This window comes from Patiria miniata, unplaced genomic scaffold (assembly GCF_015706575.1).
Source record: "Patiria miniata isolate m_02_andy unplaced genomic scaffold, ASM1570657v1 HiC_scaffold_15, whole genome shotgun sequence".
NCBI lineage: Eukaryota > Metazoa > Echinodermata > Asteroidea > Valvatida > Asterinidae > Patiria > Patiria miniata.
In genome coordinates this window covers 3,108,103-3,136,075 of record NW_024037053.1, presented here as the reverse complement: position 1 = coordinate 3,136,075, position 27,973 = coordinate 3,108,103, and the positions used below count along the sequence as shown (strand labels likewise).

The 27,973-nt window shown below is 42.1% G+C and overlaps 2 protein-coding genes across 2 annotated transcripts; both read right to left on the bottom strand.

The window, feature by feature from the left end:
- Positions 1-145: 145 nt before the first annotated feature.
- On the bottom strand, positions 146-21,946 carry LOC119722433 (telomerase protein component 1-like). The gene is made up of 25 exons (XM_038192551.1): positions 21,736-21,946; positions 20,419-20,698; positions 19,527-19,595; positions 17,518-17,624; positions 16,759-16,892; positions 15,798-15,928; positions 15,440-15,535; positions 15,077-15,169; positions 14,639-14,832; positions 14,198-14,309; positions 13,674-13,781; positions 13,023-13,196; positions 11,727-11,914; positions 10,885-11,060; positions 9,669-9,831; positions 9,128-9,233; positions 8,375-8,503; positions 7,127-7,254; positions 6,246-6,375; positions 5,486-5,602; positions 5,118-5,261; positions 4,076-4,156; positions 3,700-3,858; positions 1,157-1,285; positions 146-505 (listed from the first exon to the last, which is right to left on the bottom strand). Exons 2-25 carry the CDS (start codon positions 20,635-20,637, stop codon positions 500-502), a joined length of 3,093 nt encoding a protein of 1,030 aa, XP_038048479.1. The 5' UTR covers positions 20,638-20,698; positions 21,736-21,946; the 3' UTR covers positions 146-499.
- Positions 21,947-23,947: 2,001 nt separating this feature from the next.
- LOC119722257 (probable serine/threonine-protein kinase DDB_G0280461) lies at positions 23,948-25,235 on the bottom strand. The gene has a single exon (XM_038192297.1). It carries the CDS (start codon positions 25,233-25,235, stop codon positions 24,135-24,137), a length of 1,101 nt encoding a protein of 366 aa, XP_038048225.1. The 3' UTR covers positions 23,948-24,134.
- Between the last annotated feature and the right edge of the window lie 2,738 nt (positions 25,236-27,973).

Here is a 27,973-nt window from a genome sequence, read left to right as displayed (position 1 = left end):
TGTGTAAATGGGTTATAAATCCAGTACTGAGAGAGAGCAATTCAGATTCGAGATAACACTTTATTCGTACAATTCCAACATGGCGCAGCCCACACTTTTCTACTCCAGAGGGCGCTATGCAAATAGACTGTGAACACAACAGCACTCTAAGAAGATATGTCCGACTTCCCAAAGAGTGTGATACGATTGCTATTACAGCTGACACCTGCGTCCTCGCTATGGCCGCAGTTGTTCACGCCCACCGCAGGGTGAGTGCAGACCCACAGCGAAGCCTCGCTACCGCTACAAGCCACATCGTCCAGCCAGATGGACCCGCTGCCAGCACCCCAGGAGTGACCGTACCCCTGGTAGGCCACGCCGCCCGAGAGGCCCAGCTGACGGCAGGCCACCGCGGCGTCGTTATCGTCCCAGGAGTCGTCGCAGACCGTGCCCCACTCCCCGTTGTGCAAGATCTCCACCCGGCCTTCCGTTGCGCTTCGACTACCTGCCAGGCGGATGCTCACCCCTGTTACAAAATTTGTAAAATATAGGTGATTTAGGAATGGGTAAAGAAAAACTATTTTTGATCTCAACAGCTACAGTCAATCACAAGTGCCCTCAAAGTCCTTAACACGATGTGTCCGAGCCCATAATTGATACACACTAAAAAGTCCCGGAAGGGCTGATCTGACTAGGAATCTGAGGCAAAATTGACCTGACACTTTTCCAGGTCAAAATTCCACTTTTTTTGGTAAAAACAATACTTTTTCGAAGTCAAAATGACACTTTTCCGGGTCAAAAATGACACTTTGCCAGGTCAAAATGACATTTTTCCAGATCAAAATGACACTTTCCGGGTCAAAATTACAGTTTGCCAGGTCAAAATGACACTTCTCTTGATTCTTTTCCAGGTCATTTTGAACCAAAAAAGCATCAGGTGAAAATCACCTGGATATCGGCTCAAATCTGAGGACTTTTTAGAGTGTAGAATCAGGACCTGTAGTTGCCAAATCCAAGAAAATGTGCCACTGTGTAATTTGGAAGAAAGCCAAAACAAAAAAAACAAAAAAATGGCTGCTGACAAGCTTTCATTTGCCAAAATAATTCATCGGTCATGACCGGTGTTGACCGGTAATCTATCTTTCATGTCCTGAAAATATGCCCAGTTGGTCTTTACCAACTGGTTGGGGTCCCTGGACCGTTGGTTGGCCTCCTTGGCGACCCGGCGCTGCTTGATTCCTATGTAGATGGGCTGGTTGAGGCAGTTACGGCATCGTTGGGTCCGCGGGTGGTGGTACCCGAACACCTAGGATGACGGTGGAAAACATAATTGTATTAGGAGAGAAACACAACGAGACTGAGACAAAGACAGAACTGGGAATACCAACTATACCAATTACAGCGTGTTCGATGACTTCTCTCGCGCTTAGCATACTTTCGTTCTGGGTATAGATGCACATGCACAGTCTGAGACAAAGACAGAACTCGGAATACCAACTATACCAATTACAGCGTGTTCGATGACTACTCTCGCGCTTAGCATACATTCGTTTGGGGTATAGATGCACATGCACAGTCTGAGACAAAGACAGAACTCGGAATACCAACTATACCAATTACAGCGTGTTCGATGACTACTCTCGCGCTTAGCATACTTTCATTTTGGGTATAGATGCACAAGAACAATCTGTAGCAATAAACGAACCATCGCAGGCTACTCCAGGTCATGTGGCGATTACATCCCCTTTGCAAAATGGATTTGAGCCGTCAAAAGCCATGGTGGCCACGGTACGTACTCTTCCAAAGTGATTGGAATCAACTCCCCCAGTCCATCACCTCCCTGAAGTCCCTTGAGTTGTTCAAGGCGGCCATCCAACATGGACAGAACTGAACCCACTCTGCACCCCATGGCGTCATGGGCCAAGTTTGGCCTGTTGCCATGTTTCCAGATGAAGATGAAGATGAAGATGAAGAAATGCCGGGTATATGTTTGAAATTAACTTAACTTTCCTTGCACCGTCTCGTACTCATGTGAAGTGAAGCTGAGACACTTTGAATCCCACGCCACCGCAGCGTTAGCCTTAGCCACCATGTTTCTGCATTGTATTCTGGGATACTTACCGGGTCGGTTACTTGGGCCAAGCTCGAGTAAGCGCGAGAAGTCATGTGAGCGTTAAATCGAAAGCAGTCGTGCTCGCCCGAGTAAGCGTAGGGAGGTAATCGAACACACTATATGAGAATGATGCTGTGTCCCAATTATTTTGCTATGCATGGCAATGATACATAGAGTCTATTGGAAGTGGCTGCAGCGGCTTCCATAGGCACGTGTGTAAGTTCCAGCAAAGCCAAGTAATTCAGACAAGGTCTTATAAGGCTACGGCTAGCGATAACACAAAGGTCTATGGGAAGAGGATAGGCATGTGTAGCTTTGGCCAAATTCGCGCAAGGACTATAGTTGACCAATGGTTAACTAACGTTTGCCCGAACTCTGTCTAGTCGACGGTGGTTGACTACGCTAGTTGACTATTTGGAACCAGCCTACTGGGGTTGGTTGCTTTGCTGGTTACCAATAGCCCTGCGCATTCATAACGCTAGCAGAGAGCCAGGATCCAGAAGTTTTGCGATGACATTTTGACCAGCGTTTGACTAGAGACGTTCGCACGTTGCTATCAGTGCGCAGGCGTAAGGTACGTCACAAATCAACCACTAGTCGACTAATGGTCCTTGCCCGAACTTGCCCTTAGCTGTTTGTTGTCAAGCAAGTCGGACATGGTGTGAGTTTAGGGGTTGTAATATCTCACTGGTCCCATTGTAGTGTTCACCTGTTTCCATGATGCATATTGGGGAAAGTCTGGTTCCCTGACTATTCCCTGATGACTCCTAGCTTAGGTAGCAATTAAAGCTAGAGTCCATCATTTGCAGCCATCCGAAAAGTAACTGGCGTAATTATTGTTGAAAAACATACTTGGTTGAAAGATAGTAAGGGAACTAAACTCCCTGTGAAATTATTCTTTCTGGGAAGCTGTCATTTGAAGTAAGCAACGAAAGAAGGCATTTCCAACGGTGATTCTTAAGAAGCACCGTAGGAAAATTTAAATTAGTAGTTCGTTCTGTTATTCAGCGCAGCGCGCACAAGTATTGGAACGACGCACACGCACGCGCGCGCGGTTGTTATAATTTGTTGGATCAGTGCGCGACGTCGCGTATATAGCTGCAATTAAAAACAATTCAAAACATGATTCAGTAACTTTTGATTTGAAATTGAGATCTTAGAATGCTGTTTTTCTCGGAATGTACAGCTGAAGCTCAGCTGAAACTTCATTAGGTTAGTTGCTCAGTATCCTTCATTAGATTTTGAACTCTTTTGTTGCTTCAAACGAACAAAATGTACAAATTACAAATGATGGACTGTAGCTTTAACCATCCACTTTTTAAATTGAAGCCGGGGAACAACACTCAAACTTTCTACGTAAATTTCGTATCTGGGTAAATTTCATATCTCTCCTAAAAAAGAATAATGGATCAAGCACATTTATGCACAAAGCAGGAATAAAAAAAAATGCCTGAAAACAATCACAAGGAATATTCACTGCATTACACTTTCCCTTCTAACCAATATTTTCCTAAGCATAAACCTCCTATGCTCTGCACATATCCACATTTACGAGCTTCACGAAATTAAAACTAAAATTTTACTAAAAGTTGTTGACATGTACTTACTTCTTCGCACACGTCCTGCCATCGGATATAGTAGCCATAAGCCTCGTCGTACTTGCGCATTTTCTCATACATGATACCCGTATTCAGTAATATCCGACTTGCCAGAACGCTGTACTCCCCGTACGCTTGAAGGCACAGATCGAAAGCCTCTAAATAATACTGAAAAATAAAGCCAAAAAAATCTGTCACAACTGAACGAAGAAAGTGTTGAGTTTAGTCACATGAACCAGTACGCCCACGCAATGTGTCGTCTGCTGTTAGCATACGAAATCATGAGATAAAGGAATTTGGTTATACCATGGTCAATAGAGGGCAGTATAAATACAGTTCAAGAAAAACCATAAATTTTAGACAAAGGGAGAAAGTGTTCAGCTACCTTCTTTTGTTCTTCGCTCCCACGTTCTTCCAACACACCTTTCGTCATGATGGAGTCAGCAAGGTGACCCACGTCATCGAGCTGAAAAGAAAAAAAAAGCAAGAAATCACAATTATTGGAGGATTGGAGGATTTTGCAGGATTGGGTAAGGTAGAGCTTAAAGATGCATTCCCTAGAGCTTAAAGATGCATTCCCTAGAGCTTAAAGATGTATTCCCTAGAGCTTAAAGATGTATTCCCTAGAGCTTAAAGATGCATTCCCTAAACCTTAAAGATGCATTCCATAGAGCTTAAAGATGCATTCCCTAGAGCTTAAAGATGCATTCCCTAAACCTTAAAGCTGCATTCCCTAGAGCTTAAAGATGCATTCCCTAGAGCTTAAAGATGCATTCTCTAGACCTTAAAGATGCATTCCCTAAACCTTAAAGCTGCATTCCCTAGAGCTTAAAGATGCATTCCCTAGAGCTTAAAGATGCATTCCCTAGAGCTTAAAGATGCATTCCCTAAACCTTAAAGATGCATTCCCTAAACCTTAAAGATGCATTCCCTAGAGCTTAAAGATGCATTCCCTAAACCTTAAAGCTGCATTCCCTAGAGCTTAAAGATGCATTCCCTAGAGCTTAAAGAAGATGCATTCCCTGTGCGATTTTCGAGTGTCACCTTAAAGAGAGATTTGTTGTTTCAACTGCTTTTTTCCAAGCAACATAAAAGTTACTCACTTTTGAATGAGACATTGAACAAAAATGTCAAACAACCTTTTAGTTATTTAATTATTACTTCACAAAATTTGGATTATTGGCTGCCAGACCATAATTCGGCTCTCGCAGGGTGGGTTATTTGTGCACAAAATGAAAGTCTTTTTTTCAGAGGGTTGCAGACACCCAAAATCGGTATAAAGTAGTTTTTTTCGTTAAAACAAAACATACAAATTGAAAAGTCATTAGCGGAAAAAAAATCATGGTTTGAAGAGCACAGGGTATCAATCTTTAACCACTTTGCGCCGGAATTATTTTTGCCGAAAAGTTCGATTCACCTCTGCTTACCTCTTTGAAGATCTCGATGGCACTCTCAATTTGCTGTCTGCCTTCTTCGGCTGCCTCTTCCACGCTTAGCGTGTTATCCGCGCCGCACTTCACCCAAGCCTGCAGGTTGAAGGCTAGCTGGATCTTGATTCGTCCCAGCTTGTACTGTATGACATCAAGTTGCAAGGAACAAATATTTACACATTTATAGTCATGATGAATATGGTTTATACCACAAGTAAGGTCAACATTAACAAGCGATGACTTGACTTGACTTATGACTTTCAACAATAATTACGCCAGTTACTTTTCGGATGGCTGCAAATGATGGACTATAGCTTTAAGTCTGAGAATTAACAGTTAGAAAATACACAAACAAGTTGACTTGCCTTGTGTACCGGGCCCTCCAGGGTTTGTCTCAGCGCGATGGACTTCCGTGCAAAGCCGATAACATGCCGGAGATCACGAAGTTGCCAGGGGTCGACGTACTCATACAGCTTCAGTTTCTGAAAAGAAAATTGAAAGAAAAATTCAATGTCTCAATCTTAAATTTAAAATCTTAAACAGAAAGCCTATAAGTTTCAATAAGGAAGCAAGGATGTATGCAATCCATGTTGTGTTATGAAAAAAACACTGAGTCTAAAATCGGACAGCTGAATTTTAGAACATGAAAAAAATTCGAGCTAAAAACTGTAGACGAAGACATTACAAGCTGATGTACTAGTTAACATATTCCTCAAATTTATATCAGCAATGAGAACTGTCAGAATACTGTATCAGTAGAGAGCCTGAAGTTTATGGGCTCCGTGCGCCGACAAAAGAGGGCGCCCTTTTACCTAGCAACGACGTCCCATGGGCGGGACATTTCGCTGGTTGACGCGCACCGTTCCTTGTGTGGGACGCACGTTCACCAGGGGATTTGTACTATGTACGCGCAGTGGCCGCGCTTCGCGGCAAATGAATTGCAGTCAGGCAAGATGGCGTCAGTTGGTCACCCCCAACTGTACTCTCTTTGCCGGCGAGGGGGTACTTGTGAACGGAGCGGATAGAATCCTGAGGGCCAGGTTTCCCCCAAGGCCATGGCTTTCTCAAGGCACGGTCCAACCAAACATGAGAAGGGTCCTTAATGAAAGCAACTCCCAGACTTACGTCATCATAGACGGTGCACGTCAGAGCAAAGAGTTCCACCATTCGTTCCGGTCTGGCTCCCAACTCCTGCTCCAACTCCATGGCCTTCTCCAGCAACGTGATGGCGGCAGTGTGCTCTCCCGATTGATTACTGAAAGAGAAAATCGTACCCCGATCGGGGTTCTCTTTATATATTAGTCCAACAGATTATTGGGTTATTCGATTTTAATCAAACATTATGTCGGCTATTCTATCCTATCGTTCAGTTTTATTTATCATAAACAACTTCATGAAATGAAGGCTTCTTTTCAAAAGGCAAAAGAGAATAAACCAGAAAATTTCTCAAGCCTTTAAAACCTCACAAATCCAACCAACCAACCAACCAAGAGTTTCACGAGCCAGTGGGACAAACACAAAGACTTTCGTAATTAATAAAAACCAGCGCTTAAACCCCCCCCCCCCCCCCCAATATTTTGTAAAGAGTGCCCTTTTTTTAACAAGTGCCCTTTTTTCTGAACAAGTGCTCTTTTTGAAAAGAAGTTGTTCCCTTTTGTGTCCCATCGGCCGTTCCGGTCGACTTTCTTTTTAATTTCTTGCATGTATCGCACTGAAAAGCACCATATATTGTCCATTAGTGTGCACAATCATCAGTTTTGAACAGCGCCCCCATCGACAGATGGTACCAGCCCCCCTCCTCCCCCCTCCCCCCACTATTTGATTTAACGGAGGCCAAGTCACGGTCCGGAGAAAAAAACCTTTCTACATTTCAGCACAGATGTGCGAGTGCTCTTTTCAAGAAATGTTTACCCCCCTCCCCAATAAAAATGACCGTGCTACGCCGTTTACTGCACTGTTTATTATTATCAAATATTGGGAGTGCTACAACACTCTCAAACACTCACACAACTCTAGATATCTGCTCGTAGCGCATGGCCAGGACTTCTTTAGAAGTATCCTCACTCGCCACTAGTTTCTCCAGATTCTCTCTGTAGTTGTTGCCCATCATCTTCTGCCATCCCTCGCCGTGACCCTGACAAAAGGATGAAAAAAAGATAAAAACTCAGATATTACTGATGTCATGGTGGGAGTGTCATGGCCTAGCGGTTAAGAGCACCGGACTCTTGCTCTGGTGTTTCATAGGCAACAGTGACGTGGGTTCAAGCCCTGGTGGACACTTGTGCCCTTAAGCAAGGCACTTAACCATTATTGCTTCGTTCTTCGGATGGGACGTTTAGCCGGAGGTCCTGTGTGTTGTATAAGGCCTAACGCACGTTAAAGAACCCAGTAACACTTATCGCTAAGAGAAGGGGTTTGCCCGGTGTTTCTGGCCTCCTAGTTATACTCCCTTGTGGAAGTCCTACAGGAAAAGAACCAACCAAGTAACAAGTACCAAGTATGAATAGTTGAATTGTTTTTTAACCAGTTCGCGCCGGGATTATTTTGACAAGAACAGAACGAGGCGCGGGATTACTTTTCACTCAACCTCAAGCCAGGTGGGTTGAAGCCATCACCCTCGGGCAGCACACTCATATTTCCGGCCTCGCTCGCTGCCAAGCGAGTCGCTGACAGATATACTTCTGGCCTTGCTTGTTTCTTGTTTATCCGTCATCCGTTCCCAATTCCACAAAACTTTTGCATGTATACACATCAACGGGCGCGAACTGGTTAATATTATGGTTCTTGGTTCTTCTCCTAAGGACTTCCACAAGGGAGTATAACTAGGAGGCCAGAAACACCGGGGCAAACCCCTTCTCTTAGCGATAAGTGTTACTGGGTTCTTTTAAGTGCGTAAGGCCTTATACAACACACGGGACCTTCGGCTTAACGTCCCATCCGAAGGACGAAGCAATAATGGTTAAGTGCCTTGCTTAAGGGCACAAGTGTCCGGGCCTGGGCTCGAACCCACGCCACTGTTGCCTCTGAAACACCAGAGCATGAGTCCAGCGCTCTTAACCGCTAGGCCATGACACTCCACATGATAATACCCATTGATCTGAATTGAACAGATAAATTGAGTGGTTGCTAAAATAAAGCTGGACATTAGAAGAGTTTTGGTAAGTTGGAAATTAAAGTTTGAGTCCCACTCCAGTAAATATTTATTCAGCGAAATATTGACTGCAATATTTCTGTTTTATGGACTGCTAGCTCACCTCTCGCCAGTACTTGAGGAGTAAAGTGCTGTAATCTTCGTTGTACAATTTATCAAAGACGTCCCAGTTGGTCAGGAAAGCCGTCAAACGCTGCGTGTCTTCCAGTTTAAGAAGATGAATCGGCAGTTCCTATATTAAATCAAATACAATTTTATTTTAAATCATCAAATAATACTAGGTAAACCTTTTAGGGCTTTCGATTAGCATCCAAAAAAAAGTTATTTCACAATTGGGACTGCCAACATTGCGCTGGATAGCTCAGTTGGTAGATGTGCTAGTGGACGAAAGTGGGCACCTGATCACTGTGCACACATGAGACTCCCTTCACTCGCAAGTTTTTGTACGAAGCTATACTGTCCAGTGACGGATTACCTAAACAATAGCAAGCACAATGCTATCGCCATTGAAGGGGGCCTTCGTGATAGGATCGACAGCATGCCCAAAATGGTCTATATGGTGTTCTGGAGGTCACATGTTCAAGTCCTACACTGGGAAAATTGTTCATTGAACAGAATGTTGATGAAAAAAAAATCAAATTAAGAATCTAAAACTGTGCTGTATGCATGTAGTTGAATCTTGAATGTTAACAATTTTGTCCCAAAACTGGCCAAAAAAAAAAAGACTCAGGCACCAGAACTACATCTAGATTTCCCAAGTCCATACTTAATATAGCTCAGTTCGTGTTTTGAAGGTTTGGTACCTAAATATTTTCTCATTATTAAAGATTTAATAATAACAAAAAAAGGGAGTTACTTCAACTTTGCGCTCGACATGGTCGGACTCGTTGAAGAAATCCGCCAGTTTCTTGTGCCACCACATCTGGTCCGAGACCGGGGAAACACTTTCACTTGAAAAGTACCTGGACATGTGCAAAAAGGAGAGAATACATCTGATGGTTAGAGAGGATTTCGGGTGAGAATTTTGTGAAAACAAGTACGCTTGAAACTGCACATCCATAATTAACAGTTATCTTTAAAGCTATGCCGAATACATCAAATATTTGAATGTTAGATCATCAACCAAATATCCAAATATTCAACAAGCATGAGATGTCTTGAGGATATGATGATGTAAATCTTTCGGGGCCCTTAAGCGGGCACCGAACCCCATGCTGTAATTTTTTGGACAAACTTTTTGGGGGACCAACATTTTTGTTGGCCCCCAAAAATCCGCCCTTGTTCCCAATTGGTGGCCAGAAAAGGCAGGCGTTTGATTAACTTGATTGGTGAATTTCGAATTCAAATATAGTCGTCTTGGAGACACACACGTCTTTCCAAAGAAGATAGAACCTTACTTTTTGCGGACAGCTTTGCTGAGTGCCCGGTGGTAGAAGTCCAGCCTTCCCTCCCCGCTCTCCCCAACCGGTCGCAGGAATGGTTTGAGAGCTCGGAAGACCACCGCCCACTTGGCCGCCGCTAGAGGCCCGACATCTTTGTTCTTCTTCTCGGCGCCTTTGTCTGTGAAACAAAACGTCAAGTTGGGTTCAGTTTGTCCAAGTGCTGTAGTGGAGTCCACCACATGTCCATCACAAGTCCTTTCGGAATTCCAGTCACGAATAGCCCTTTGATGACAGCCATCGCGACTCTGGGCAACATATTCCTACCTCCATGATCTGACTAAAGGGCGAAGCTATGAACAAGTTCAGGCAAGGATTTTGGTTAACCATAGTTCGACTAATTTCACTAGTCGACCATTTGGAAACAGACCACGTCAGGGCATGGTTCCGTCCCTGGTGACCAACAGCCACGCATATCATAATGCACAGCAGGGAGCCAGGATCAAGAGGTTTTGTGGTGATGCTTTGACCAGCCTTTGACTAGAGGCGTTCGCACGTTGTTTTTAGTGAGTAGGCTTAAGTAACGCCACGAATGGGCGGATCCAGGGGTGGGCCAAAGGGGGCCATGGCCCCCCCCCCCCCCCTCCAAAACGAAACCAATTTTTTTTTTTTTTAATGTGACATCGCAATAAAGGCAGGCGATGAGTACACCACCATCTTTTCCTCAAAAAAACATTGGTTAAAGTGGTCAGAAACTGCCTCAGATCGCACCACAGACCATCTAGAATCCAAAAAAATTTCGGGGCCCTTAAGCGGGCCCCGAACCCCACGCCGTAATTTTTTTTACCCACTTTTTCGGGGGACCAACATTTTTTTTTGCCCCCCAAAAAAATTGTGTTCTGGATCCGCCCTTGACGGTCCTCACCCAATCTTGCTCTACGACACCAATTGAGTGAAGACAAAAACACACTAGTTTAGGGTTAATTGGTTACTTAACCCTACAACCTTGCCAGACATTTCAAACTCCATGGAAAGGTTTGGAGGATTTTGTAGAATTAAGGAAGGTAGGGACCTGCCATTTTGACTTTCCATGGGGCTTGAAGTGCAAAGAATACTCAACTGGTTTCCTGCACATCAGAGATTCTGTAGGTTTTTGTAGGATTAAGGGATGTTCCAAAATATGAAAAGACCAGGAATTTAGATTCAAGTTTTAGAAGGAGGCAGGAAATCCTACCTTTGCTCGTCTCCGAATCCTTCTCCTGTGGCAGGAGGCTGTCTTCGTCTCCAAGGATCTTCAGAAGTTCCGTCTCAAGGAGCCCAGTTGCCGAGGTTTCCAGGAGACAGAGGGTTGCCGATAGCAACATGCCACCATTCTCTTGCTCAAAGCGCGTGAACACTTGCTCCAGCAATCTGCAAACCAAAACGGTCTCGTTAGATCTTTTAAGAATCGTTTGATAAACGGAATACGAAAGACCAATGTGTTTCATGCAATAATATTCTCCGAACAAAACAGTTTCTGGCAGTGACTTCCTTTTTTAAGACAACTTAGAGGAAGCAGTCATTGTACTAGAAAAATCATATCTGTGAGGCGTTCAGGAAAAATGACATGGAACTGGGCACAGGCCGTAGTGGAGAAAAATGCAAAAAACCGAATGGGGTGATTTTTTACAATTTTCAAATTTATTGATATTTGAAATCTTTGATATGACATACTTTTAAAGAAAAAATATAAAAATCCTGGAATAAAAGTGTTTTCTGGAAAAACAATTGGCATCTTGTATTCTCACGACTACAAAACTCAAACTTTAAAGGCCCTTTTTCACAGTATTTGACTTTTTTGATGATTCAATAAAAGCGAACTTCAAACAGCCATAACTTTTCAACGGAATGTCCGATTAAAGTGCAACAAACAGTTTGTATGGAGAATTTTATCCTTTTTTCTAATACCCGCAAAAACTCTTTCGACCTCTGCCCAGTTCTGTCTCATTTGGCCAGAACGCCTAACATATGATGAGCTTCTCTGTACTGCTTTTACTTTCAAACAAGCAAGGAAAACAAAGAATATTAGTTACTCACTCAAGCAGTCCATCGGCCATGTTGTTGATTTTGTCGGTCAGACGATCGAAGAGTCCAAACACACGGAGTTCCTCGCAAGCCACGGCCAGCCACAGGGGATTCTGAGAAGACTCCTTAGCTAAGAGACTCTCCATCTGTGCAGCATCCAGACGTTTGTTGTACGTCCCTAACAGCTCCGTGACAATCTCCTATGTGACAAGAGAAAAGGATTTTTTTTTGGACGCATGTTCAATTTTGGGGGAAATTTCCTTCCGCGGATGATTACCCCAAAAAATATTCCTGAAGCCCATCACCATTTTGAAAAATGATGCATATGCTCCATTGCAAAGTACAGCACTCTTATTAGGGCCCAATTTCATCTGAATTTACAGAAATACAAGCTTACGGTCCTGTGCACGGCCTCCATCCCTTCTTTTTTTACAAACCCTCAAGTTCATAGCTCACAAAATGATCTTATACAAAAGAATTTGAGGGCATGCAAATCTTGATTTGGCCGGCGCAGGCAATTTTGGACCGATTTACTGGTCTGCATCCGTTAGCTACCCGACTGTTGATCAGCACTGTTCATGGAATAAAGAGACTTCAAATTATGTCTAATGTTCCAAGCTTATCCTTGGGCTTATCTAATCACAAGGTACCCGACTGTATGATTAGCCTGAATCATGCAATAAAGACACTTCAAATGAAGTCTAGTACCCTACCTTCCTAGCTTATCCCCATGCTAATCATAAGGTACCTGACTGTATTAAGTAATGAAGAGACTTTAAATGAAGTCTAGTACCCTACCTTCCTAGCTTATCCCCATGCCAATGGTAAGGTACCTGACTGTATAAAGTAATTAAGAGACTTCAAATGAAGTCTAGTAACCTACCTTCCTAGCTTATCCCCATGCTAATGGTAAGGTACCCGACTGTATAAAGTAATTAAGAGACTTCAAATGAAGTCTAGTAACCTACCTTCCTAGCTTATCCCCATGCTAATCGTAAGGTACCCGACTGTATAAAGTAATTAAGAGACTTCAAATGAAGTCTAGTAACCTACCTTCCTAGCTTATCCCCATGCTAATCGTAAGGTACCTGACTGTATTAAGTAATGAAGAGACTTCAAATGAGGTCTAGTACCCTACCTTCCTAGCTTATCCCCATGCTAATCGTAAGGTACCCGACTGTATAAAGTAATTAAGAGACTTCAAATGAAGTCTAGTAACCTACCTTCCTAGCTTATCCCCATGCTAATCGTAAGGTACCTGACTGTATTAAGTAATGAAGAGACTTCAAATGAGGTCTAGTACCCTACCTTCCTAGCTTCCATATCCAGTGGTGTGACAACGACCTCCTGTGGTTTATTGGGACGTTCCACGAGGGATTTGTGGGGTGGAGTGTCGTTGATCATGGCCAAAATCACTCGCACCTGGGGCGCCAGTTTCCGTGGCAACCAGCTGAGCAGAGTGGAGGACTTGTCGTCATCAAACTATTAAACGGGAACGACAAATTTCAAGGCAGTTACAATTTTGTTTTCATTGTAAATTTTGTGTTTCAAATTTGATGCATCAGTTCAATTTGAAGGAAGTTGGTAAAAGAGCAAAATAGAGAAAACACAACTCACAAAGAAAATGCAATCCAAATGTTGATTTTGTTGGACTCGATTCATCAAAAGCATCATAACTGTGCATACCTAACACATGTACATGTTGAGCATGCAAAAAAACTTTTTAAAATGATTTCTTCTGTCAATGAAATATAAAATAAAAAAAATAAAAAAAATTAATTATAAATTTTTTTTTTTTTTTTATTTTATTACTTAAAATGCATAGTGCAACTTAGGTCATATCTTACCAGAATGGGTCACAATTTTTTCACTTATACACACAAAAATTAAGTAGTACTCTTACATTTTAAAGGAAAGATTTTCCTTAAAAATTTTTTCCATAATGTTTTTTGTACAAACCTGGTTGAGGGCATCAATGCATATAATGACGGGTCTAGTCTTCGGGTTACTGAGAACGCTGCAGACCAACTGACATGCCGCTTCCAGATTCTTTGGCATCGTTGCTTCCTGTCAAAAAGAAAAGAAAATGTCTTCTTTTTTTTAATTGGTAAAGGCGGAAAGAAATTGTACGCAGTTTGATCGAGAACCACAGATTGCAATGGATAAATTGGTGAATTCCAAGCAAACTGTACGGCTTCCAAGTGGTTTTGGGTTTTCTCCAAGATCTTCAACAAATTATTTGACATATAAATAAAAGGTTCGGCCATTTTCATCTGTAGAAAGACACTTGTTGAACCATCAAACAGCTTGGTTGAAACTTGGACGGAATTTCAAAAAAGGGAAAGTCAAATTTTTTTTCACACCACAAATTACTGACTCTATATTTGAATGCAATTGTTTCTGACATTAAAAGTGAAAGTGAAAATTGTCCTGTCACTTCATATTCTATTTTTTGTGTGTGGAAAACTTGGGTGTTTACTTACATTAACTTGGTTCAATTCTTTCAGAAGTCTTTTCAGGCACTTCTCCAAGTCCGTGGAACCTGGCACGGCACCAACAAAATGGTAGAAGACGTGCCAACCCTGCCCACCGCCACTGCAATCAAAATTTCAAAAATACAATTGCTATAAATACAGCACTGAAGCATAATCAGTACAAACAACTCCAGGGCACAAGCACCCCCTCAATGGTACAAAAATTGAGAAAGTGCACCCATATTGAAAGACCACTGGACGCCATCTTGCCTTGTGTAGGCTGGTATACGTCCATTACATAACCTATGAATAGTGTGTGCAACCAGTGCAGTGTTCTTCACACGTACTGCTCGATCTTCTCCAGGGAACCAGTGAAGTGTCCTTCACACACACACTGGTTACCATGCACAGCGCCCTCTGTTTTTAGCGCACTACCAACTGCGTACTCACCCAGGTATCTTCTTATTCATAGCCAAGGTCTGCGCCACGTCGGCCGTGCGGGCCATGATGGACGACTTCCCCGTGCCTGCTCCACCGGTGATCATCAAGGTCTTGTCTTGACCCAGGTCCACGACGTACTGCTCGATCTTCTCCAGGATGGCGTTGCGGCCCAGAACGGAGGTGCCACGACTCTTCAAGAAAGACTGAAGTAAAACATTTCAAATCACAAAGTTCAGTTTGAGGCAAGCTGTCAGATCTGAAGTAGAGTTTTCCAATCTTGTGAAGCTGCAGAACAAACTTCTGCAGTGAACAGTTGTTCCAGTGTGCCACGTTAGGGAACACTCGACCGATTTTGTGCCCAATTTCTGAACGCCACCGTGTTTGAATTTCAGACTAAATTTCATGACACTGAAATTGTAACGTTCACGAAAATTATACGTCCCCTACCTCATGAGCTTCCTTAGCTTGTTGATAGGGATCTTGGCTCGCATCCACCAGCGGGTACTGGGCTTCGATACGGAGCTTGAAGAAGGAAAAGACCTAACCACAGAATAAAAGCAAAAGAAAGGGGGAAATTTAGTGAATTTTTCCTTCAAGGAAAGATCAACTAATTGGGCCTAAGACTTTTGAAATCACCAACTCAACATTCAGGTGCTACGGAAAAGACAATACAACAAAATTTGAGGTTTGAATAAGACAAAAATGATAGATGTATTATAATTCAGACATGATTCTATAAAGGAATTTGACTTTTTTGATGTATCATTTTGATAACTTAAAAGGTTTGTTTTCAAATGCAGAGCTACAAACCTCTTTGGAGAAAAATTCGTCCAAGCCACTGAATTCGGCTTTGCCGTCCTCATCGATTCCTGCAAACTCGCAGTCATACCACTTGACACGATCACGCTAGAAATGAAAGAAAACCAAAAAAAAGAACCAAAAAACACTGACAAGTTTGACAAGCACAGAGCGAGAAACAACACAATGTTTAGTGTTTCTGTCAAGATTGCGAAATAATACCCTATTTGGAAACAATGTTTTTCATGCATTTGCTCAAACACTTTCAGCACTTTTGAGCAAAAACTACTTAAACCCCAAAATGACGGGTAAAATGGGACCCAGACCCAGCATTTAACTGTTCTCCAACCCCAAACGTTCCTGAACCTACCAGTTTGCCTTTCAGCATCTGTTTGAGCATGCCCAGCTTGTGAGGGGCGATGGGGTTAGGGTCCACGAAGTCCTTCTCGTACTCCTCCGGGAGGTTCTTCAGAAACGAGGAATTCCGGATCATGAACAGAGCTGAAAAGTGGAAAGCGCGACAAATTAAACGTAAGAATTGTGCACCAACTGGGTTTTTCTTATAGTGGATATCTTAAATATGGCCTATTCTTGAGAAGTAGTCAGTTTATGATCAGAGATTGTGATTTTGTTGTAGTAAAGTCGTAAAGTCTGTCACGGGACAATATGGCCCATCAGGCCGGTGTTTATCTCCGGTTTCAGTAGCATGAAATACATGAGAATATTTCTACTCCCCCTGGACGGGATGCTAGTCCATCGCAGGTTACTCCCCAGCTAATGCCGGTACCCATTTATACTCCTAGGTGGAGAGAGGCAAGTAGGGGCAAAGTGGCTTGCCCAAGGACACACGATATGGCCAGTAGCTGGATTTGAACCCCTGACCCTCTGATGAGTCACAAACCCTAACCACTATGCCTCACTCCCCAATCTTGTAGATTACAGGCCAAATCATACAAGTTTTCTACAGGCAACTTGGAGGCAACCAAATGTACCACAACCTAAGCGAACCCCCAGAAAGAACAAAGTGCATTTTTTCAACGTTCTCAGAAAATTACAGGGATTAAACATTTGTCTTTTTTGTTTTTTTAATTTTTTTTTTTCAGATTACCCGGAACAAGCTGCCTTTATAGACCATTCCAGGCACGACGTCACTTCTAGCACGAAGGCCCTGTTCAATGGCGAAAGCATTGTGCTAGCTGCCATTGACGGGGGCCTCATGTGGCGCAACCTTGACATTAAAGTGTGAGTCACCAGCGACTAGCCAAAATTAATTCTGTGAGACGTAAACAAATCAGAAAGCTAGCAGACTTCCAAAAATGTGAAATGCTTACAGTTGGGATTGTCGATGCGGTACGCGCCGTGCAGTATTTCCATTTCGGTGACCGACAGTCCCGGTACCCAGCGGTATTCCCTGGCTAACGACTCGGGTACATCGTAAGGGGTCGGGATCCAACCGCAACGCTCACTGTAAAATGAGAAATTTGGTGAATATTTAATCACGGGCAAAAACGGACTCTCTCTCCCTCCAACTAAAAAAAAGTACTGCAAGTTAAACTAGCGCGATCCCCCTGGTATGGCGGTAGTATTTATACAGTAAGTTAGTAAGCACACTTTTCAGTGTAGCTAACCAAAATCAACAATGACCTCATTTGACCCCTAGATGACCTTTGACCTCAAATGTCTGAAGTCCCCCTACCCAAAGATGATTGTCACCAAGTTTGGTTGAGAGTGAAGTCTGATTTTTTTTATATGACATCACTTTTCAGTTATCCTAACCAAAATGAACAATGACCTCATTGGACACCTAGATGACCTTTGACCTCAAATGTCTCAAGTCATCTTAAGTCCCCTACCCAAAGATTATTGTCAACAAGTTTGGTTGAGTTTGAAGTCTGACTTTTCATATGACAGCACTAAACAGTTAACCTAACCAAACTGGAACACACGGACGGACGGATCCGTACGGACGGACGGACAGAAGAAATACACCATCATAATAATCCCCTTTGTGGCTTAAAAGCAAGGGAGATAAATATCACTATTTTGTGTGAGAGAATAATAATTAAGATAAAACTTGGATACTTTCATACCTTGTGAGATTGAGGAAAAAAGGCATGACGTTGTCTTGGTAACAACGATCGATTTCTCCGAGGCAAAGACGCAGTGTCTCCTCGGTGGATGTGTCTTTGGGAACTCCCTGTCAAAAAGTAACAAATTTTGAATGTAAAAAAATGTGGATATGTGGGGGATTTTTCGAAACCACGGATTTGGTTCATATTATGGGATTTGATGTTCTACGGATCCATGACAGGCAGAGTCCTTTAATATGAAGCTTGAGCTGGGATGCAGCCCTGATTTCAAAAACACCCACAAACTCTGTTAACAATTTAGGCAGAATGCAGATTATGTCAGACACATTTCAATCTGATTGCACTGATTATTGTGTCAACATACAATATATATGCAGAATTCAGATATGTCAGAAAATAGATTGGTCACAATGGCTCCCATGCTTAGGGACATGATTATAAGTCATCATTATATCAGTAGATTAAACTTTTCCTTTATTGATATATAACAGTGGAGCTACAATGGAAAAAAATTGTATATGAATTAAAATATTTTAAGTATCTTATGTATATCTTTCTCTTGTGCATAACAGGTGCGAAATTGTGCACAACGCAAATTATTTGTTTGCAAGTTCCACCAGAATATAACAAAATTATGCAATAATTTTTGCAATTTTTGCAGTTTTTGCAATGAAACAGCAATGGAAAACAATGTATGCTTAAAAGCTTTTTATATAGCATTTGCATCTCTTTTCCTTGTGCACAACAAATGTGAAATTGTGTTGAATGCAAATAAATGTTTTCAATTCCACCAGAAAATGCAATAAAGACCTGTTAATTCGTCGCATATAAAAACTGTGCATTGAATACCGATGCAAGTCACAAAAATTACGATCAGCGATAAACTGAAAGTATTTTTTACATGCATGCAAGTGCAATTCACCTCTACATGTGTTTGACTTGTTGTCAAAGGGCCTGTGGTTGCCAGGCAACTAATAAATGCGTATACACGGTTGCCAAGGTCAAACACACGCGCGAAACAGCAAACAATGGGATCGGCCCTTGGGCTGTGAAGTCGTTCAAGATGCATGCTTTCTGTTCAAGCAATGACAATGGTGCCAACACAAACAACTTCAATGGTTTGGGGCTTGTAATACCGTGATGGTGAATTGAACAGGGAATGTGAGAACTATTTCAGGCATTTATGTGATTGCCTTTTCAAACCAGTGCTACTTAAAGTTGTAGTCATTAGGAACATTGGAAAAACATGTTGCAACCTGACGCCACTTCCGCGATTGTGTACAAAGTCTATGGAGAGTCAAGACAAGTATTTCCTCACAAAATTGGAAATATTTCTCAGTCCCAGATTCATGTCCTTCATTCATTTTAGCAATGACTGACCTTCATTGAGATGATATATGAAGAAAAAAAGTGGCGTCAGGTTGCAACATTTTTTCCAGAAAATTATTGGGTAATAGTCTAAAAGGGTATTTAACTGATATCAAATTGCGTCAATAATCTATTAACAACTTAAAACGTAATCACAACGAAAAAATGGAAAGAGCTCTTTTTAAGCATTGGGAAATTCTCGTCTGGTGCTTGTTTCGAGTAACGAGAGATGGTCACGGACTGCTTGATTTTGGAAAGAATGTCAGAACAATGTTGCGGTGAAATGCTATATCTAAAATCTATTCAATAAAATATTGATTTTGTTAAATGCATGTTTTCTGTGCACATTAGCGCTACTTAAAACTAAGGGTAAACTCAGACTCTGGAAATAAAGATTCTGACTGAAAAAATACCTAAATGAATAAAAAATGTATTTTTCTTTCTTCGTTTTGCAAATAAATCACTCACTGGCTAATCGCTCTGCCTGTAAGACAGCACACTTTTAAAACATACAAAAGGGAAAATAATGGAGTGAAACATGAAGTCCACATAGAAAGGCAATGTTTTCTTTTCTTTACTAAGAAAAATCAGCAAACGTTCCTGAAAAGGGATAGAGAGCAAAAGAGATTGTACAAACTTACCCAACGCAGGTCACACTCTACAAGATGCAATCGTCTAGTCTCGCACCACTGTCTCAAATCAGGAAAAACCTGAGGCAAAGAAAAAATATATTAACCATGAAATCCATCGCCACCAAAATCATTTTATTTAAAGTCGTACAGACTTCATATTTCAAATAGGTTTCACAATGAAACACTTTAAATATCATTTTTTTCTCCCATTTTCCTTGTAATATTCACTTAGCTCAAACACAAAAAGGTAAGCTTATAAATTTTTTTTGCATTGAGAGATGGGGAAAACCGAATAAACTCTGCAATATCATTTCAGACTGGCAAATTTTTTCTAAATTGCCGCTGACTGTTTATTTTTGTGGTGGCTTAGAATGACTTTAAACATGAAAGAGCTTTAAACACGATAGCCTGATGTTGCACTTCTTTAAATATTTTTTAAAAAAAGTCCTGTTCATGCTCCTCCGGATGCTGTGATGTCATTTCAGGAAGACACTGTTCAGTTTAGGAGGTTTTCCGCTCAAATTGTGAAGCCCAAAATTTGCTCATTGAAAGCATCCGTGAGAATAGTTTGCTTAAATCGGCATACTAACTGCCATGACAAAAACGAATTGACAAAGAAAAGGAAATTCACAACAGCAAAATATCCAAAATTCTGGCCTCTTTCGGTGCTGAAATATATGTAAATATTGAGGTTGCTGCCTGAAATGACATCACACTTTTGCTCATGAATATGGAAATTTGCACTACATAAGAACCAAAAAAGGCACCAAAATACCCTTGAAAATGGCAGAACGAAAATTGAAAATAAGGTTAAATGGGACACAATGATGCATTTTCAAGGATCGCATTAAAAAAAAAATTTACATTGCATATGGGCCCTTCAACGGTTGGATTAACTCACCTCCTTGACCAGTATTTCTCTCTCGGCATGGAAATCCTTGAACGTGGAGGACACAAAGACGCGAATCGTCTTCCATCCCGACCGCTTGATGACCAGGTTCTTTTTGGATGCTCCTCTCGCCAACGTCTTGCCCACGTGGTCCCACGTCTGCTGGACCATGTACTTGTAGTCCGAGGGCCCAGAGGGGACATTCATGGATTTGGAGCCGCCACAACCCATGGCGACGCAATAATTTCAAGATTGTCGGACGGGACGCAGGTTTTTTGTTAACCAGTTAATCCTGGGGGAGATTCAAAATGAAATTAAAATATAAGAGATTTAATTGGAAAGACAATGACTTGGAAAGAAACTGGGACATAAGATTGAAGAATTAAGGGGAAAACTACCGATGAACACATTCCTTCAATACAGAATATCCCGTACGTTATTACTTATGGCACATGAAAAAAAAACATATAAGAGGCCTAGGTCCTAGCTACCCCTAGAACTATGGTGCTCCTTGTAACTAAGAGGAGCATGGAGCGCCATAGTTCTAGGGGTAGGTCCTAGCATTAACAAAAAAAGTTTCTCAATCTCGCCCTCCTTTTTCATCGCCCGCTTCCATTTTTCGTCTTTTTTTTAAATCATACATTTGCAATATATTTTGCACATATAGGCCTATAAAGCTAGGCCTATTGTCAATATTACTAGGCCTGTTGTCTTTTTATTTGCTCCCAACAAAATTGTAGCTAGGCCATATGACGTCAAAGGGGTATGGCTCCATTGGAATAAATTTTGTATTTATCAGCAAAACAGTCGAGAAAATGGAAAAAATCCATCGGCCTTCTTGGAAAATTTGCCATCTTGGGGAGAAAAAAAACAAGAAAGGGGTCACCTCCTTCATTTTTTTTTTTTTTTTTAGAAAATTCCAGACGAGAAACCAGGGCCTATTCATTTTTGTTTTAATACGAACTAGGCCTTAAATTAAACTGATTTTATTTCTGTTTTAACATTTATTTAGGCTAGGCCTAAAATAATAGTGATAGCGAATACAATTGGCGTGAGGATATTCAAATCTACCCCTACGGACATTGCAGCAATGAATGTTAACAAATTTCTGGTGAACTTAGTCTGTAGTTGAGAACGATTCGTCAGCGAGTAATCCTTCCTCCATGCTCCAAAGTCCAATATCCCAATTAGGCCCCTATTTACACCACGTTTCACTTTCAGAAGCCGGCCATGTCGAAAGTCAATCACAAAATGTACGATCATTTCTATTTCCACTGCTCTAAATTACTCCAAATACATAAACGCAAATGCTTAATACAATGTACTTACCAAACAGGTAAATTATACGCCTCATTGACACTCAAAAGAAGGGATTTTTGAGGGTCTTTTGGGCCGCTCTCTTTTCTCAGAGTGGATAAATCCTCGTATGCTGCTTGTTACCCCGACTTCAATAAAGCAGATCTAGTGCTTGCAGTAACGGCCTCTTGGTACCAGTCTAACAGCGTTTCTTCGTTGCCTTGGTGCAGTGTGAATGAACTAAACCGCGGACCGTACGTATACCATAATTGATTGTATGTCAAGTGTCAAAATTACAACCTGCAGTGGCAATTAACAAAAGACCCTAAATAAAAGGTCAAACGTCTGCAAACCGTTTTATCAGGTTCTTTCTCCATTACCGAGGTTTTTTTATTTTGCAAATACATTTTTTCAACAAGAATACATTACATGCATTTAAATATAACGATCGTTTTAATAATGATTCTTAATGTTTCGGTATGCTTCCAAATCCAAGTTTCAATCAGCTTATAAAATTGACAAAAACTATTAACTTTTCAGGCTAGAGCTCCATGATCTGCATGTCGGATCTATAAATAAAAAATGTGACATGAAATTAATTTTTTAATGATATATAATGCTGCAACAATTTGGGATGCCTTTATGTACAATCAAAATATTTTTAAGGCACATAACCTAATTCCGGTAAGTGCAAACAAACAAACAAAAAGTTAAGAAAAGAAATCTCTTAATTTTTTTTCTCAAAAATTATCCTTGTCATCAAAATGTAAAACCATATGAGCGTTTTCTACTCCTTGTTTCTTCACTGAATACGTTCTTTTTTGTCTGCAAGGTCGTTAATCCGAGGGGAACCGCCCCCCCCCCCCCCCCCCCCCCCCATGGAAGGCAATATGTGATCACCCCCCTCAGAATTTTGTGGTGAAGAACCAAGAAATGAATGCAAGGTCAACTCGTAACTTTCCGAGAGTGTAAATGAATTACTCATAACAGGAGAACATTCATAAAAGCTTCAAAAATGCACCCTTTCATGTTGTCCAGCACATGTTGTCCAACGTGCCTGACGGTCGACTTGAATTTTCTTTCAATAGAGGGCGCACCACATAAATAGTGGTGGTTACAACCACTGACAAAGCATCAAACACGGATGCCTCACTTTTGAACAAAAAGAACGCACTCATGCTTCTGGCTATTAATAACTCAGGAAATACCAGTTGTATTCAATTGCAATTTCGTCCGACGATTTGTCATAATGTGTAACATTAACAGATTAAAGTTTGTAAGAAACCAACAAGCAATTAAAATATTATGACCGAAACATGAACGTTGGCATTCAGATTGTAGTTTTTGGCGTTTAAAACATTTTTGTTTCGGTCATATTATTTTAATTGTTTGTCGTTTCTCATGAAATTGAATCTCCTCATGTTATACACAACAAGACTGGTCACTAAAACGAAATTTGAACTTAATATAACTGGCATTATTTTGTCGGGTTATTGCCCCCCAAAACAACGAGTGTGTTATTTTTCCATGAAAAATTAATATTTTGGGCGTTGTTTCGGGTCATATTTTTTTTAAAAATTGTTTGACGGTTTTTAAATGACATATAATGTCATATCATTGGACGAAATAGCAATGAAACACAGCGGGTATTGTTTGTGTTATTGCCCGCTAAGCACGAGTGCGTTCTTTCTGTTTAAAAGTGAGGCATCCGAGTGGTTATCATTTTGTCAGTGAAGGTAATTTTATTTATGTGGCGCGCCCTCTATATCTAACGAAATTTAAAGTGCACCGTTTGTTCGTTTCCGTGCGAGAGACACTATTTTATTTAACGCACCGCCCTTTTTGTGCAATTCAGTGAGCGGTTCCATACTGAAAAGTTGGTTTCGGATTGGTTAAAGCATATTAAACAATTAACGAGCAAGAACTGATTGGTGCGTTTAGACTATATGACTTCATTATAGGCCCTACGGGTGCAACAGTGTACTAAAATTCCCATAGACACTAGTGCTGAATGCCCATACTTCAAAATTCTTTTAAAAATACTCAGAACTCTCACAGGTACTTAAGCTGCACAGAAAAATGACGATTATGTCATCTTTTATTTTGTTTTCAATTTTTGGCGGGTTGACCTTTTGACTTTTCGAGAAATTCGTACCCAAAGAAGACGACCCCTATTTTTCCCAAAGCGGAAAAGTAGCATCTTGAAAAACGATCCCTCCACAACATGAAAAAATAGCGCCACTTTCGAGCTCAATTGCTAAATGCTCAGAATTGGAAGGCCCAAGTCTGGGCCAGAGGTTCATTGCCATATTTCTTTAATTCCTCAATTAAATGGCTCTCAGAACTCTCTAATATAGAATATTTTAAGGGTATAACTTTTAGCTCGGCGGATGGGTTTAGGTCTTACAGGTGTGCACCCCTACATGTACTTCTCAACATCCGTTGACGGCGAAAGAGGTTAGCTCCTGGATGACACGTGACAGGGCGGGGCGAGACCTTGGTCTGGTGCCATTACAGCGTTCCCCAAGTTTCTTCATTGGCTTTTTCAGGGTGCTGACCTGCGCTATTTGCAACAGCAGATAACCCAACGAGAAGATGTCGCCCTCCACGGTGTAACCTACCTCCCCCGCGAGGACCTCGTGGGGCACATGTGGGAAGATCTGGGCGGTCTCCCTCTGTTCTGCCTTGGAGAGGAACATGGGCCCCTTGGCTTCGTTTTTCTTGCAAGCCTTGCCCATGTCGATGAGTTTAGCCCGCCACATGTTTCTGTTCGGGCCACGCCACAAGAGGGCGTTGTTTGTCTTCAAATCACAGTGCAGGTAGTCTTTCGAGTGGAGATGGGCAAGCCCTCTCGCGATATCGTTGGCGATCCACACCCAGTTGTGTTTGAAAGGCATGTACTTCTTGGAGCGAATGGCGTCAGCCACAGACATTCCCATCATGGAGTTGGTGTTCCCGATGAACTCCATTACGATGGCGGAGAGATCTTGGCTCCTCTGGCTCCTGATGATTCCGTACAGCTTGGGGAAGGCCCAGTGGTCTTGAACAGCCTGCATGGCGGCTACCTCCCTCCATACATCACCATCCTGAACCAGATGCGATTTGCAAAACTTGACGGCTACCAGAGGGCGCTTGGAGCTCAGCAGCCGCATCAGGTTCACTTCCCCGAAGGTCCCTTGGCCGAGCGTGACGGCCGCTCCGTTGACCGTGATCGCCTCGAAATCGGACGGTCTGTACACGGTGCACTTCAGTTCTCTGGTGAAGCCGTTGGTCGTCAGCGGAATCAGGGTCAATCTCCCCGGCTCGGCAGGCCTCTTGGGTTTCCTCGGCTGTTGAAACTGTGCACCGTTCTGAAGAATTGGTTTAGGTTTCACTGGCAAAAGGTTGCGGGCATTTTGAGCGGCAACCGAGGGTGGAAGCGCCGGGAGCGGTCGACAGACGAAGGGGGCGGGGTTGTCGTATGGACGTCCTTTCCGTGGAGCCTGTGGTGAGTTTTGGATCTGCTTGGGAACCGGTTTAACGGTCACCACCATTGGCTTCGGAATGTTTTCGTCTCCAGTTGACTTCTACGTTGTGGAGAAAAAAGACTTACTCACTTTGTGATTCCAAATTCCATGAAGATAATCTTTTTTTTAAAGAGTATTTTATCTGAGACACCCATGAAGAATAAAATAGTTTAGCAACATGAAAACATAGTCTAGCAAAATGGTGGACCAACTGCGATCTACAAAAGAGAGGGAAACATTTGGCATACCTTTGCTTTATTTTGGAGATCTTTGTTGTTCAGTTTCGTAAGGGGTCTTCCCGCCTGATGACCTTTCCTCTCAGAATACTTGGTTGTCAAGTTGTCCACCACGGGACTATCTTGCCTAGCGGGCATCATCTTGGTCACAACAATATCTGTTCGAGTGCCGCGATTGGCGGGCAAGACTTGCACTTGTTTTGGCCGATACTCGTTGGTGAAGTTTTGCTTCTCCTGCATGGGGAAAAACCTACAAGTGTGATTTTATTAATTGAATATTGCCAATTGTTGTTTGCACTCTAAAGCTTAGGAATTTCATTTTCAGGGAAGGGTGCTTGGTGAACAGTCAAAATAAAAGCCTGTATGATTTGCGGGAAAGAAGCTGAGTGTTTTGAAGTTGTCCATCTGGGAAAATTTAAACTCAAATGCTCCCTCACTGGTATGCTTACCTTTTCCCCTTGTTTCTGAGTGCGTGTTGGCCGGACAGCAGCATCAAGCAATGACGGGTTTCTTGCACTCTGCTCGTCGTCGGTTGCGGTTGCTATGGTGACCGGAAGAGGAGGCAATGGGCGAATCTGGTTCTTCTTGCCTTTCGTCCCAGATTTTCGCTTCTTGGAGCCTTTTTTGCTATTGATCAATAATTTGTTGATAAACAAAAACAACAATGACATAAACACTTCAAGAGCACACGTGATATTTTAATTCTGGGCCAGATTCGGGGGTAGAATCAGACGCTACATGTTCACTAATTTTGTGGCCAGTTTCTAAAATTCTCAAGTTCTGCGTGGACTTTTGCGATATCTGAAACATTACTCAGAATTATATCGTCAGGAGCTACGATGAATATTCAACATGATTAATATGCAATATTATGCATATGCAACATCATGAATATGCAACACCGTGATTCTCACCTCTTTCTCGGCTTCTTAGCTGCTTCAGATGATGTAGTCTTCTGCTCGTGTCGGAGCAAGATCACGCCCACTTGTCCAGGGTCCCAGCATCTCTTGGAACTCCTCGTAGATGCTTGAGGGTCTTTAGCCTGGACCGACACATCATCGACATCACGGTGGGATTTTCTGTTCAGGGTCTTAGCAGACGGACGCGCACCGTGTGTGATGTCTTGTCGCGCTCGTTGCTGTTTGGTTGTACTCTGTGTGGCAAAATGATGAATCAATAATTAATATTCAACAATGAAAAAAATATCACCAAAGACAGCACTGTAGATGCAGGTGTGGGAGCGAATAACCTGCCGGTGTTTGTTGGCAATATTCAAGGTAGTTGTTATGTGTATAATAATACAGTTATGGGCTAACACTTCAACAGGCTTGTACTTTGGAATACATATTAACCTGTCCAACTTACACTAGTTTGGCTGTGTAATTCCCTTAGAATTAAGTACAGAATTACTTTGTACATTAAGGAACTTTTCAGATAATGCACAAGTCTTCATAGTGTTGAGAATAACTTTAAAAATGCAAATCTCTGAAAGGGAAGATTTTAGTCTCCTGTGTAGTCTTTACCTGGTCAGACTTGACCAATGGCTGACGAGAAAGAAGAGACGACCCCTCGGGGTAGGGCGCCACCTTGCGCCCAGAGAGGCGTTTGCTGGGTCTCGTCCCATCCTTACTTGGGGGGCTTTTGGTCGCACCTCCGTGTTGATGGTGTCTACCGAGGTCGAAGGGTTTGGGTTGGGGCTGGTAGGGCTCGTCATGGCCCGGGGTGCAGCAGAGGAATAGCCGGCGCAGCGGCAGCGTGAAGACACGGTAAAACCTTAACGGCACAAGACAACCGTATGAATCATCGCTGTGCTTGACTAGTAACGAGGGAAAACTTGGCACTCGAGGTATGACGAGGATAACCCGCTTCAAAGGTATGTTGTAGAGCAAGATCAAGTCTACCATTTACTTATGGGTTTACAGATTCTTTAAGACACCACCCAAAACAAAACAAAAACAACATAACCAAAGCAATCCTATAAGGGTACACACCGGTAAATCGATCCGCCAAGCTCATGAATAAAAGTTATACCCTCAAAATATTCTATATTAGAGAGTTCTGAGCGCCGTAAAATTGGGGAATTGAAGAGATATGGTAGTGAACCTCTGGCCCGGACTTGGGGCTTCCAATTCTGAGCATTTTGGATGATATTGGGCTCGAAAGTGGCGCTATTTTGCCATGTTGTGGAGGGATCGTTTTTCAAGATGGCTACTTTTCCGCTTTGGGGAAAATAGGGGTCGTCTTCTTTGCGTGATAATATCTCGAAAAGTCAATGGTCAACCCACCATAAATTGAAAAGAAATTGAAAGATGACACATTGATCATCATTTTTCTGTGCAGCTTGAATACCTGTGAGAGTTTTGAGTATTTTTAAAAGAATTTTGAAGTATGGGCATTTAGCACTAGTGTCTATGGGAGTTTATTTGCAGGTATGCACCCATAAGTAAAGCTGGTATCAGCGCACAAAATTCTAGACAACAATATTGATCCGGAATGGCCATTCCGTCGAAGTCTTTTTCATGCAGCTGG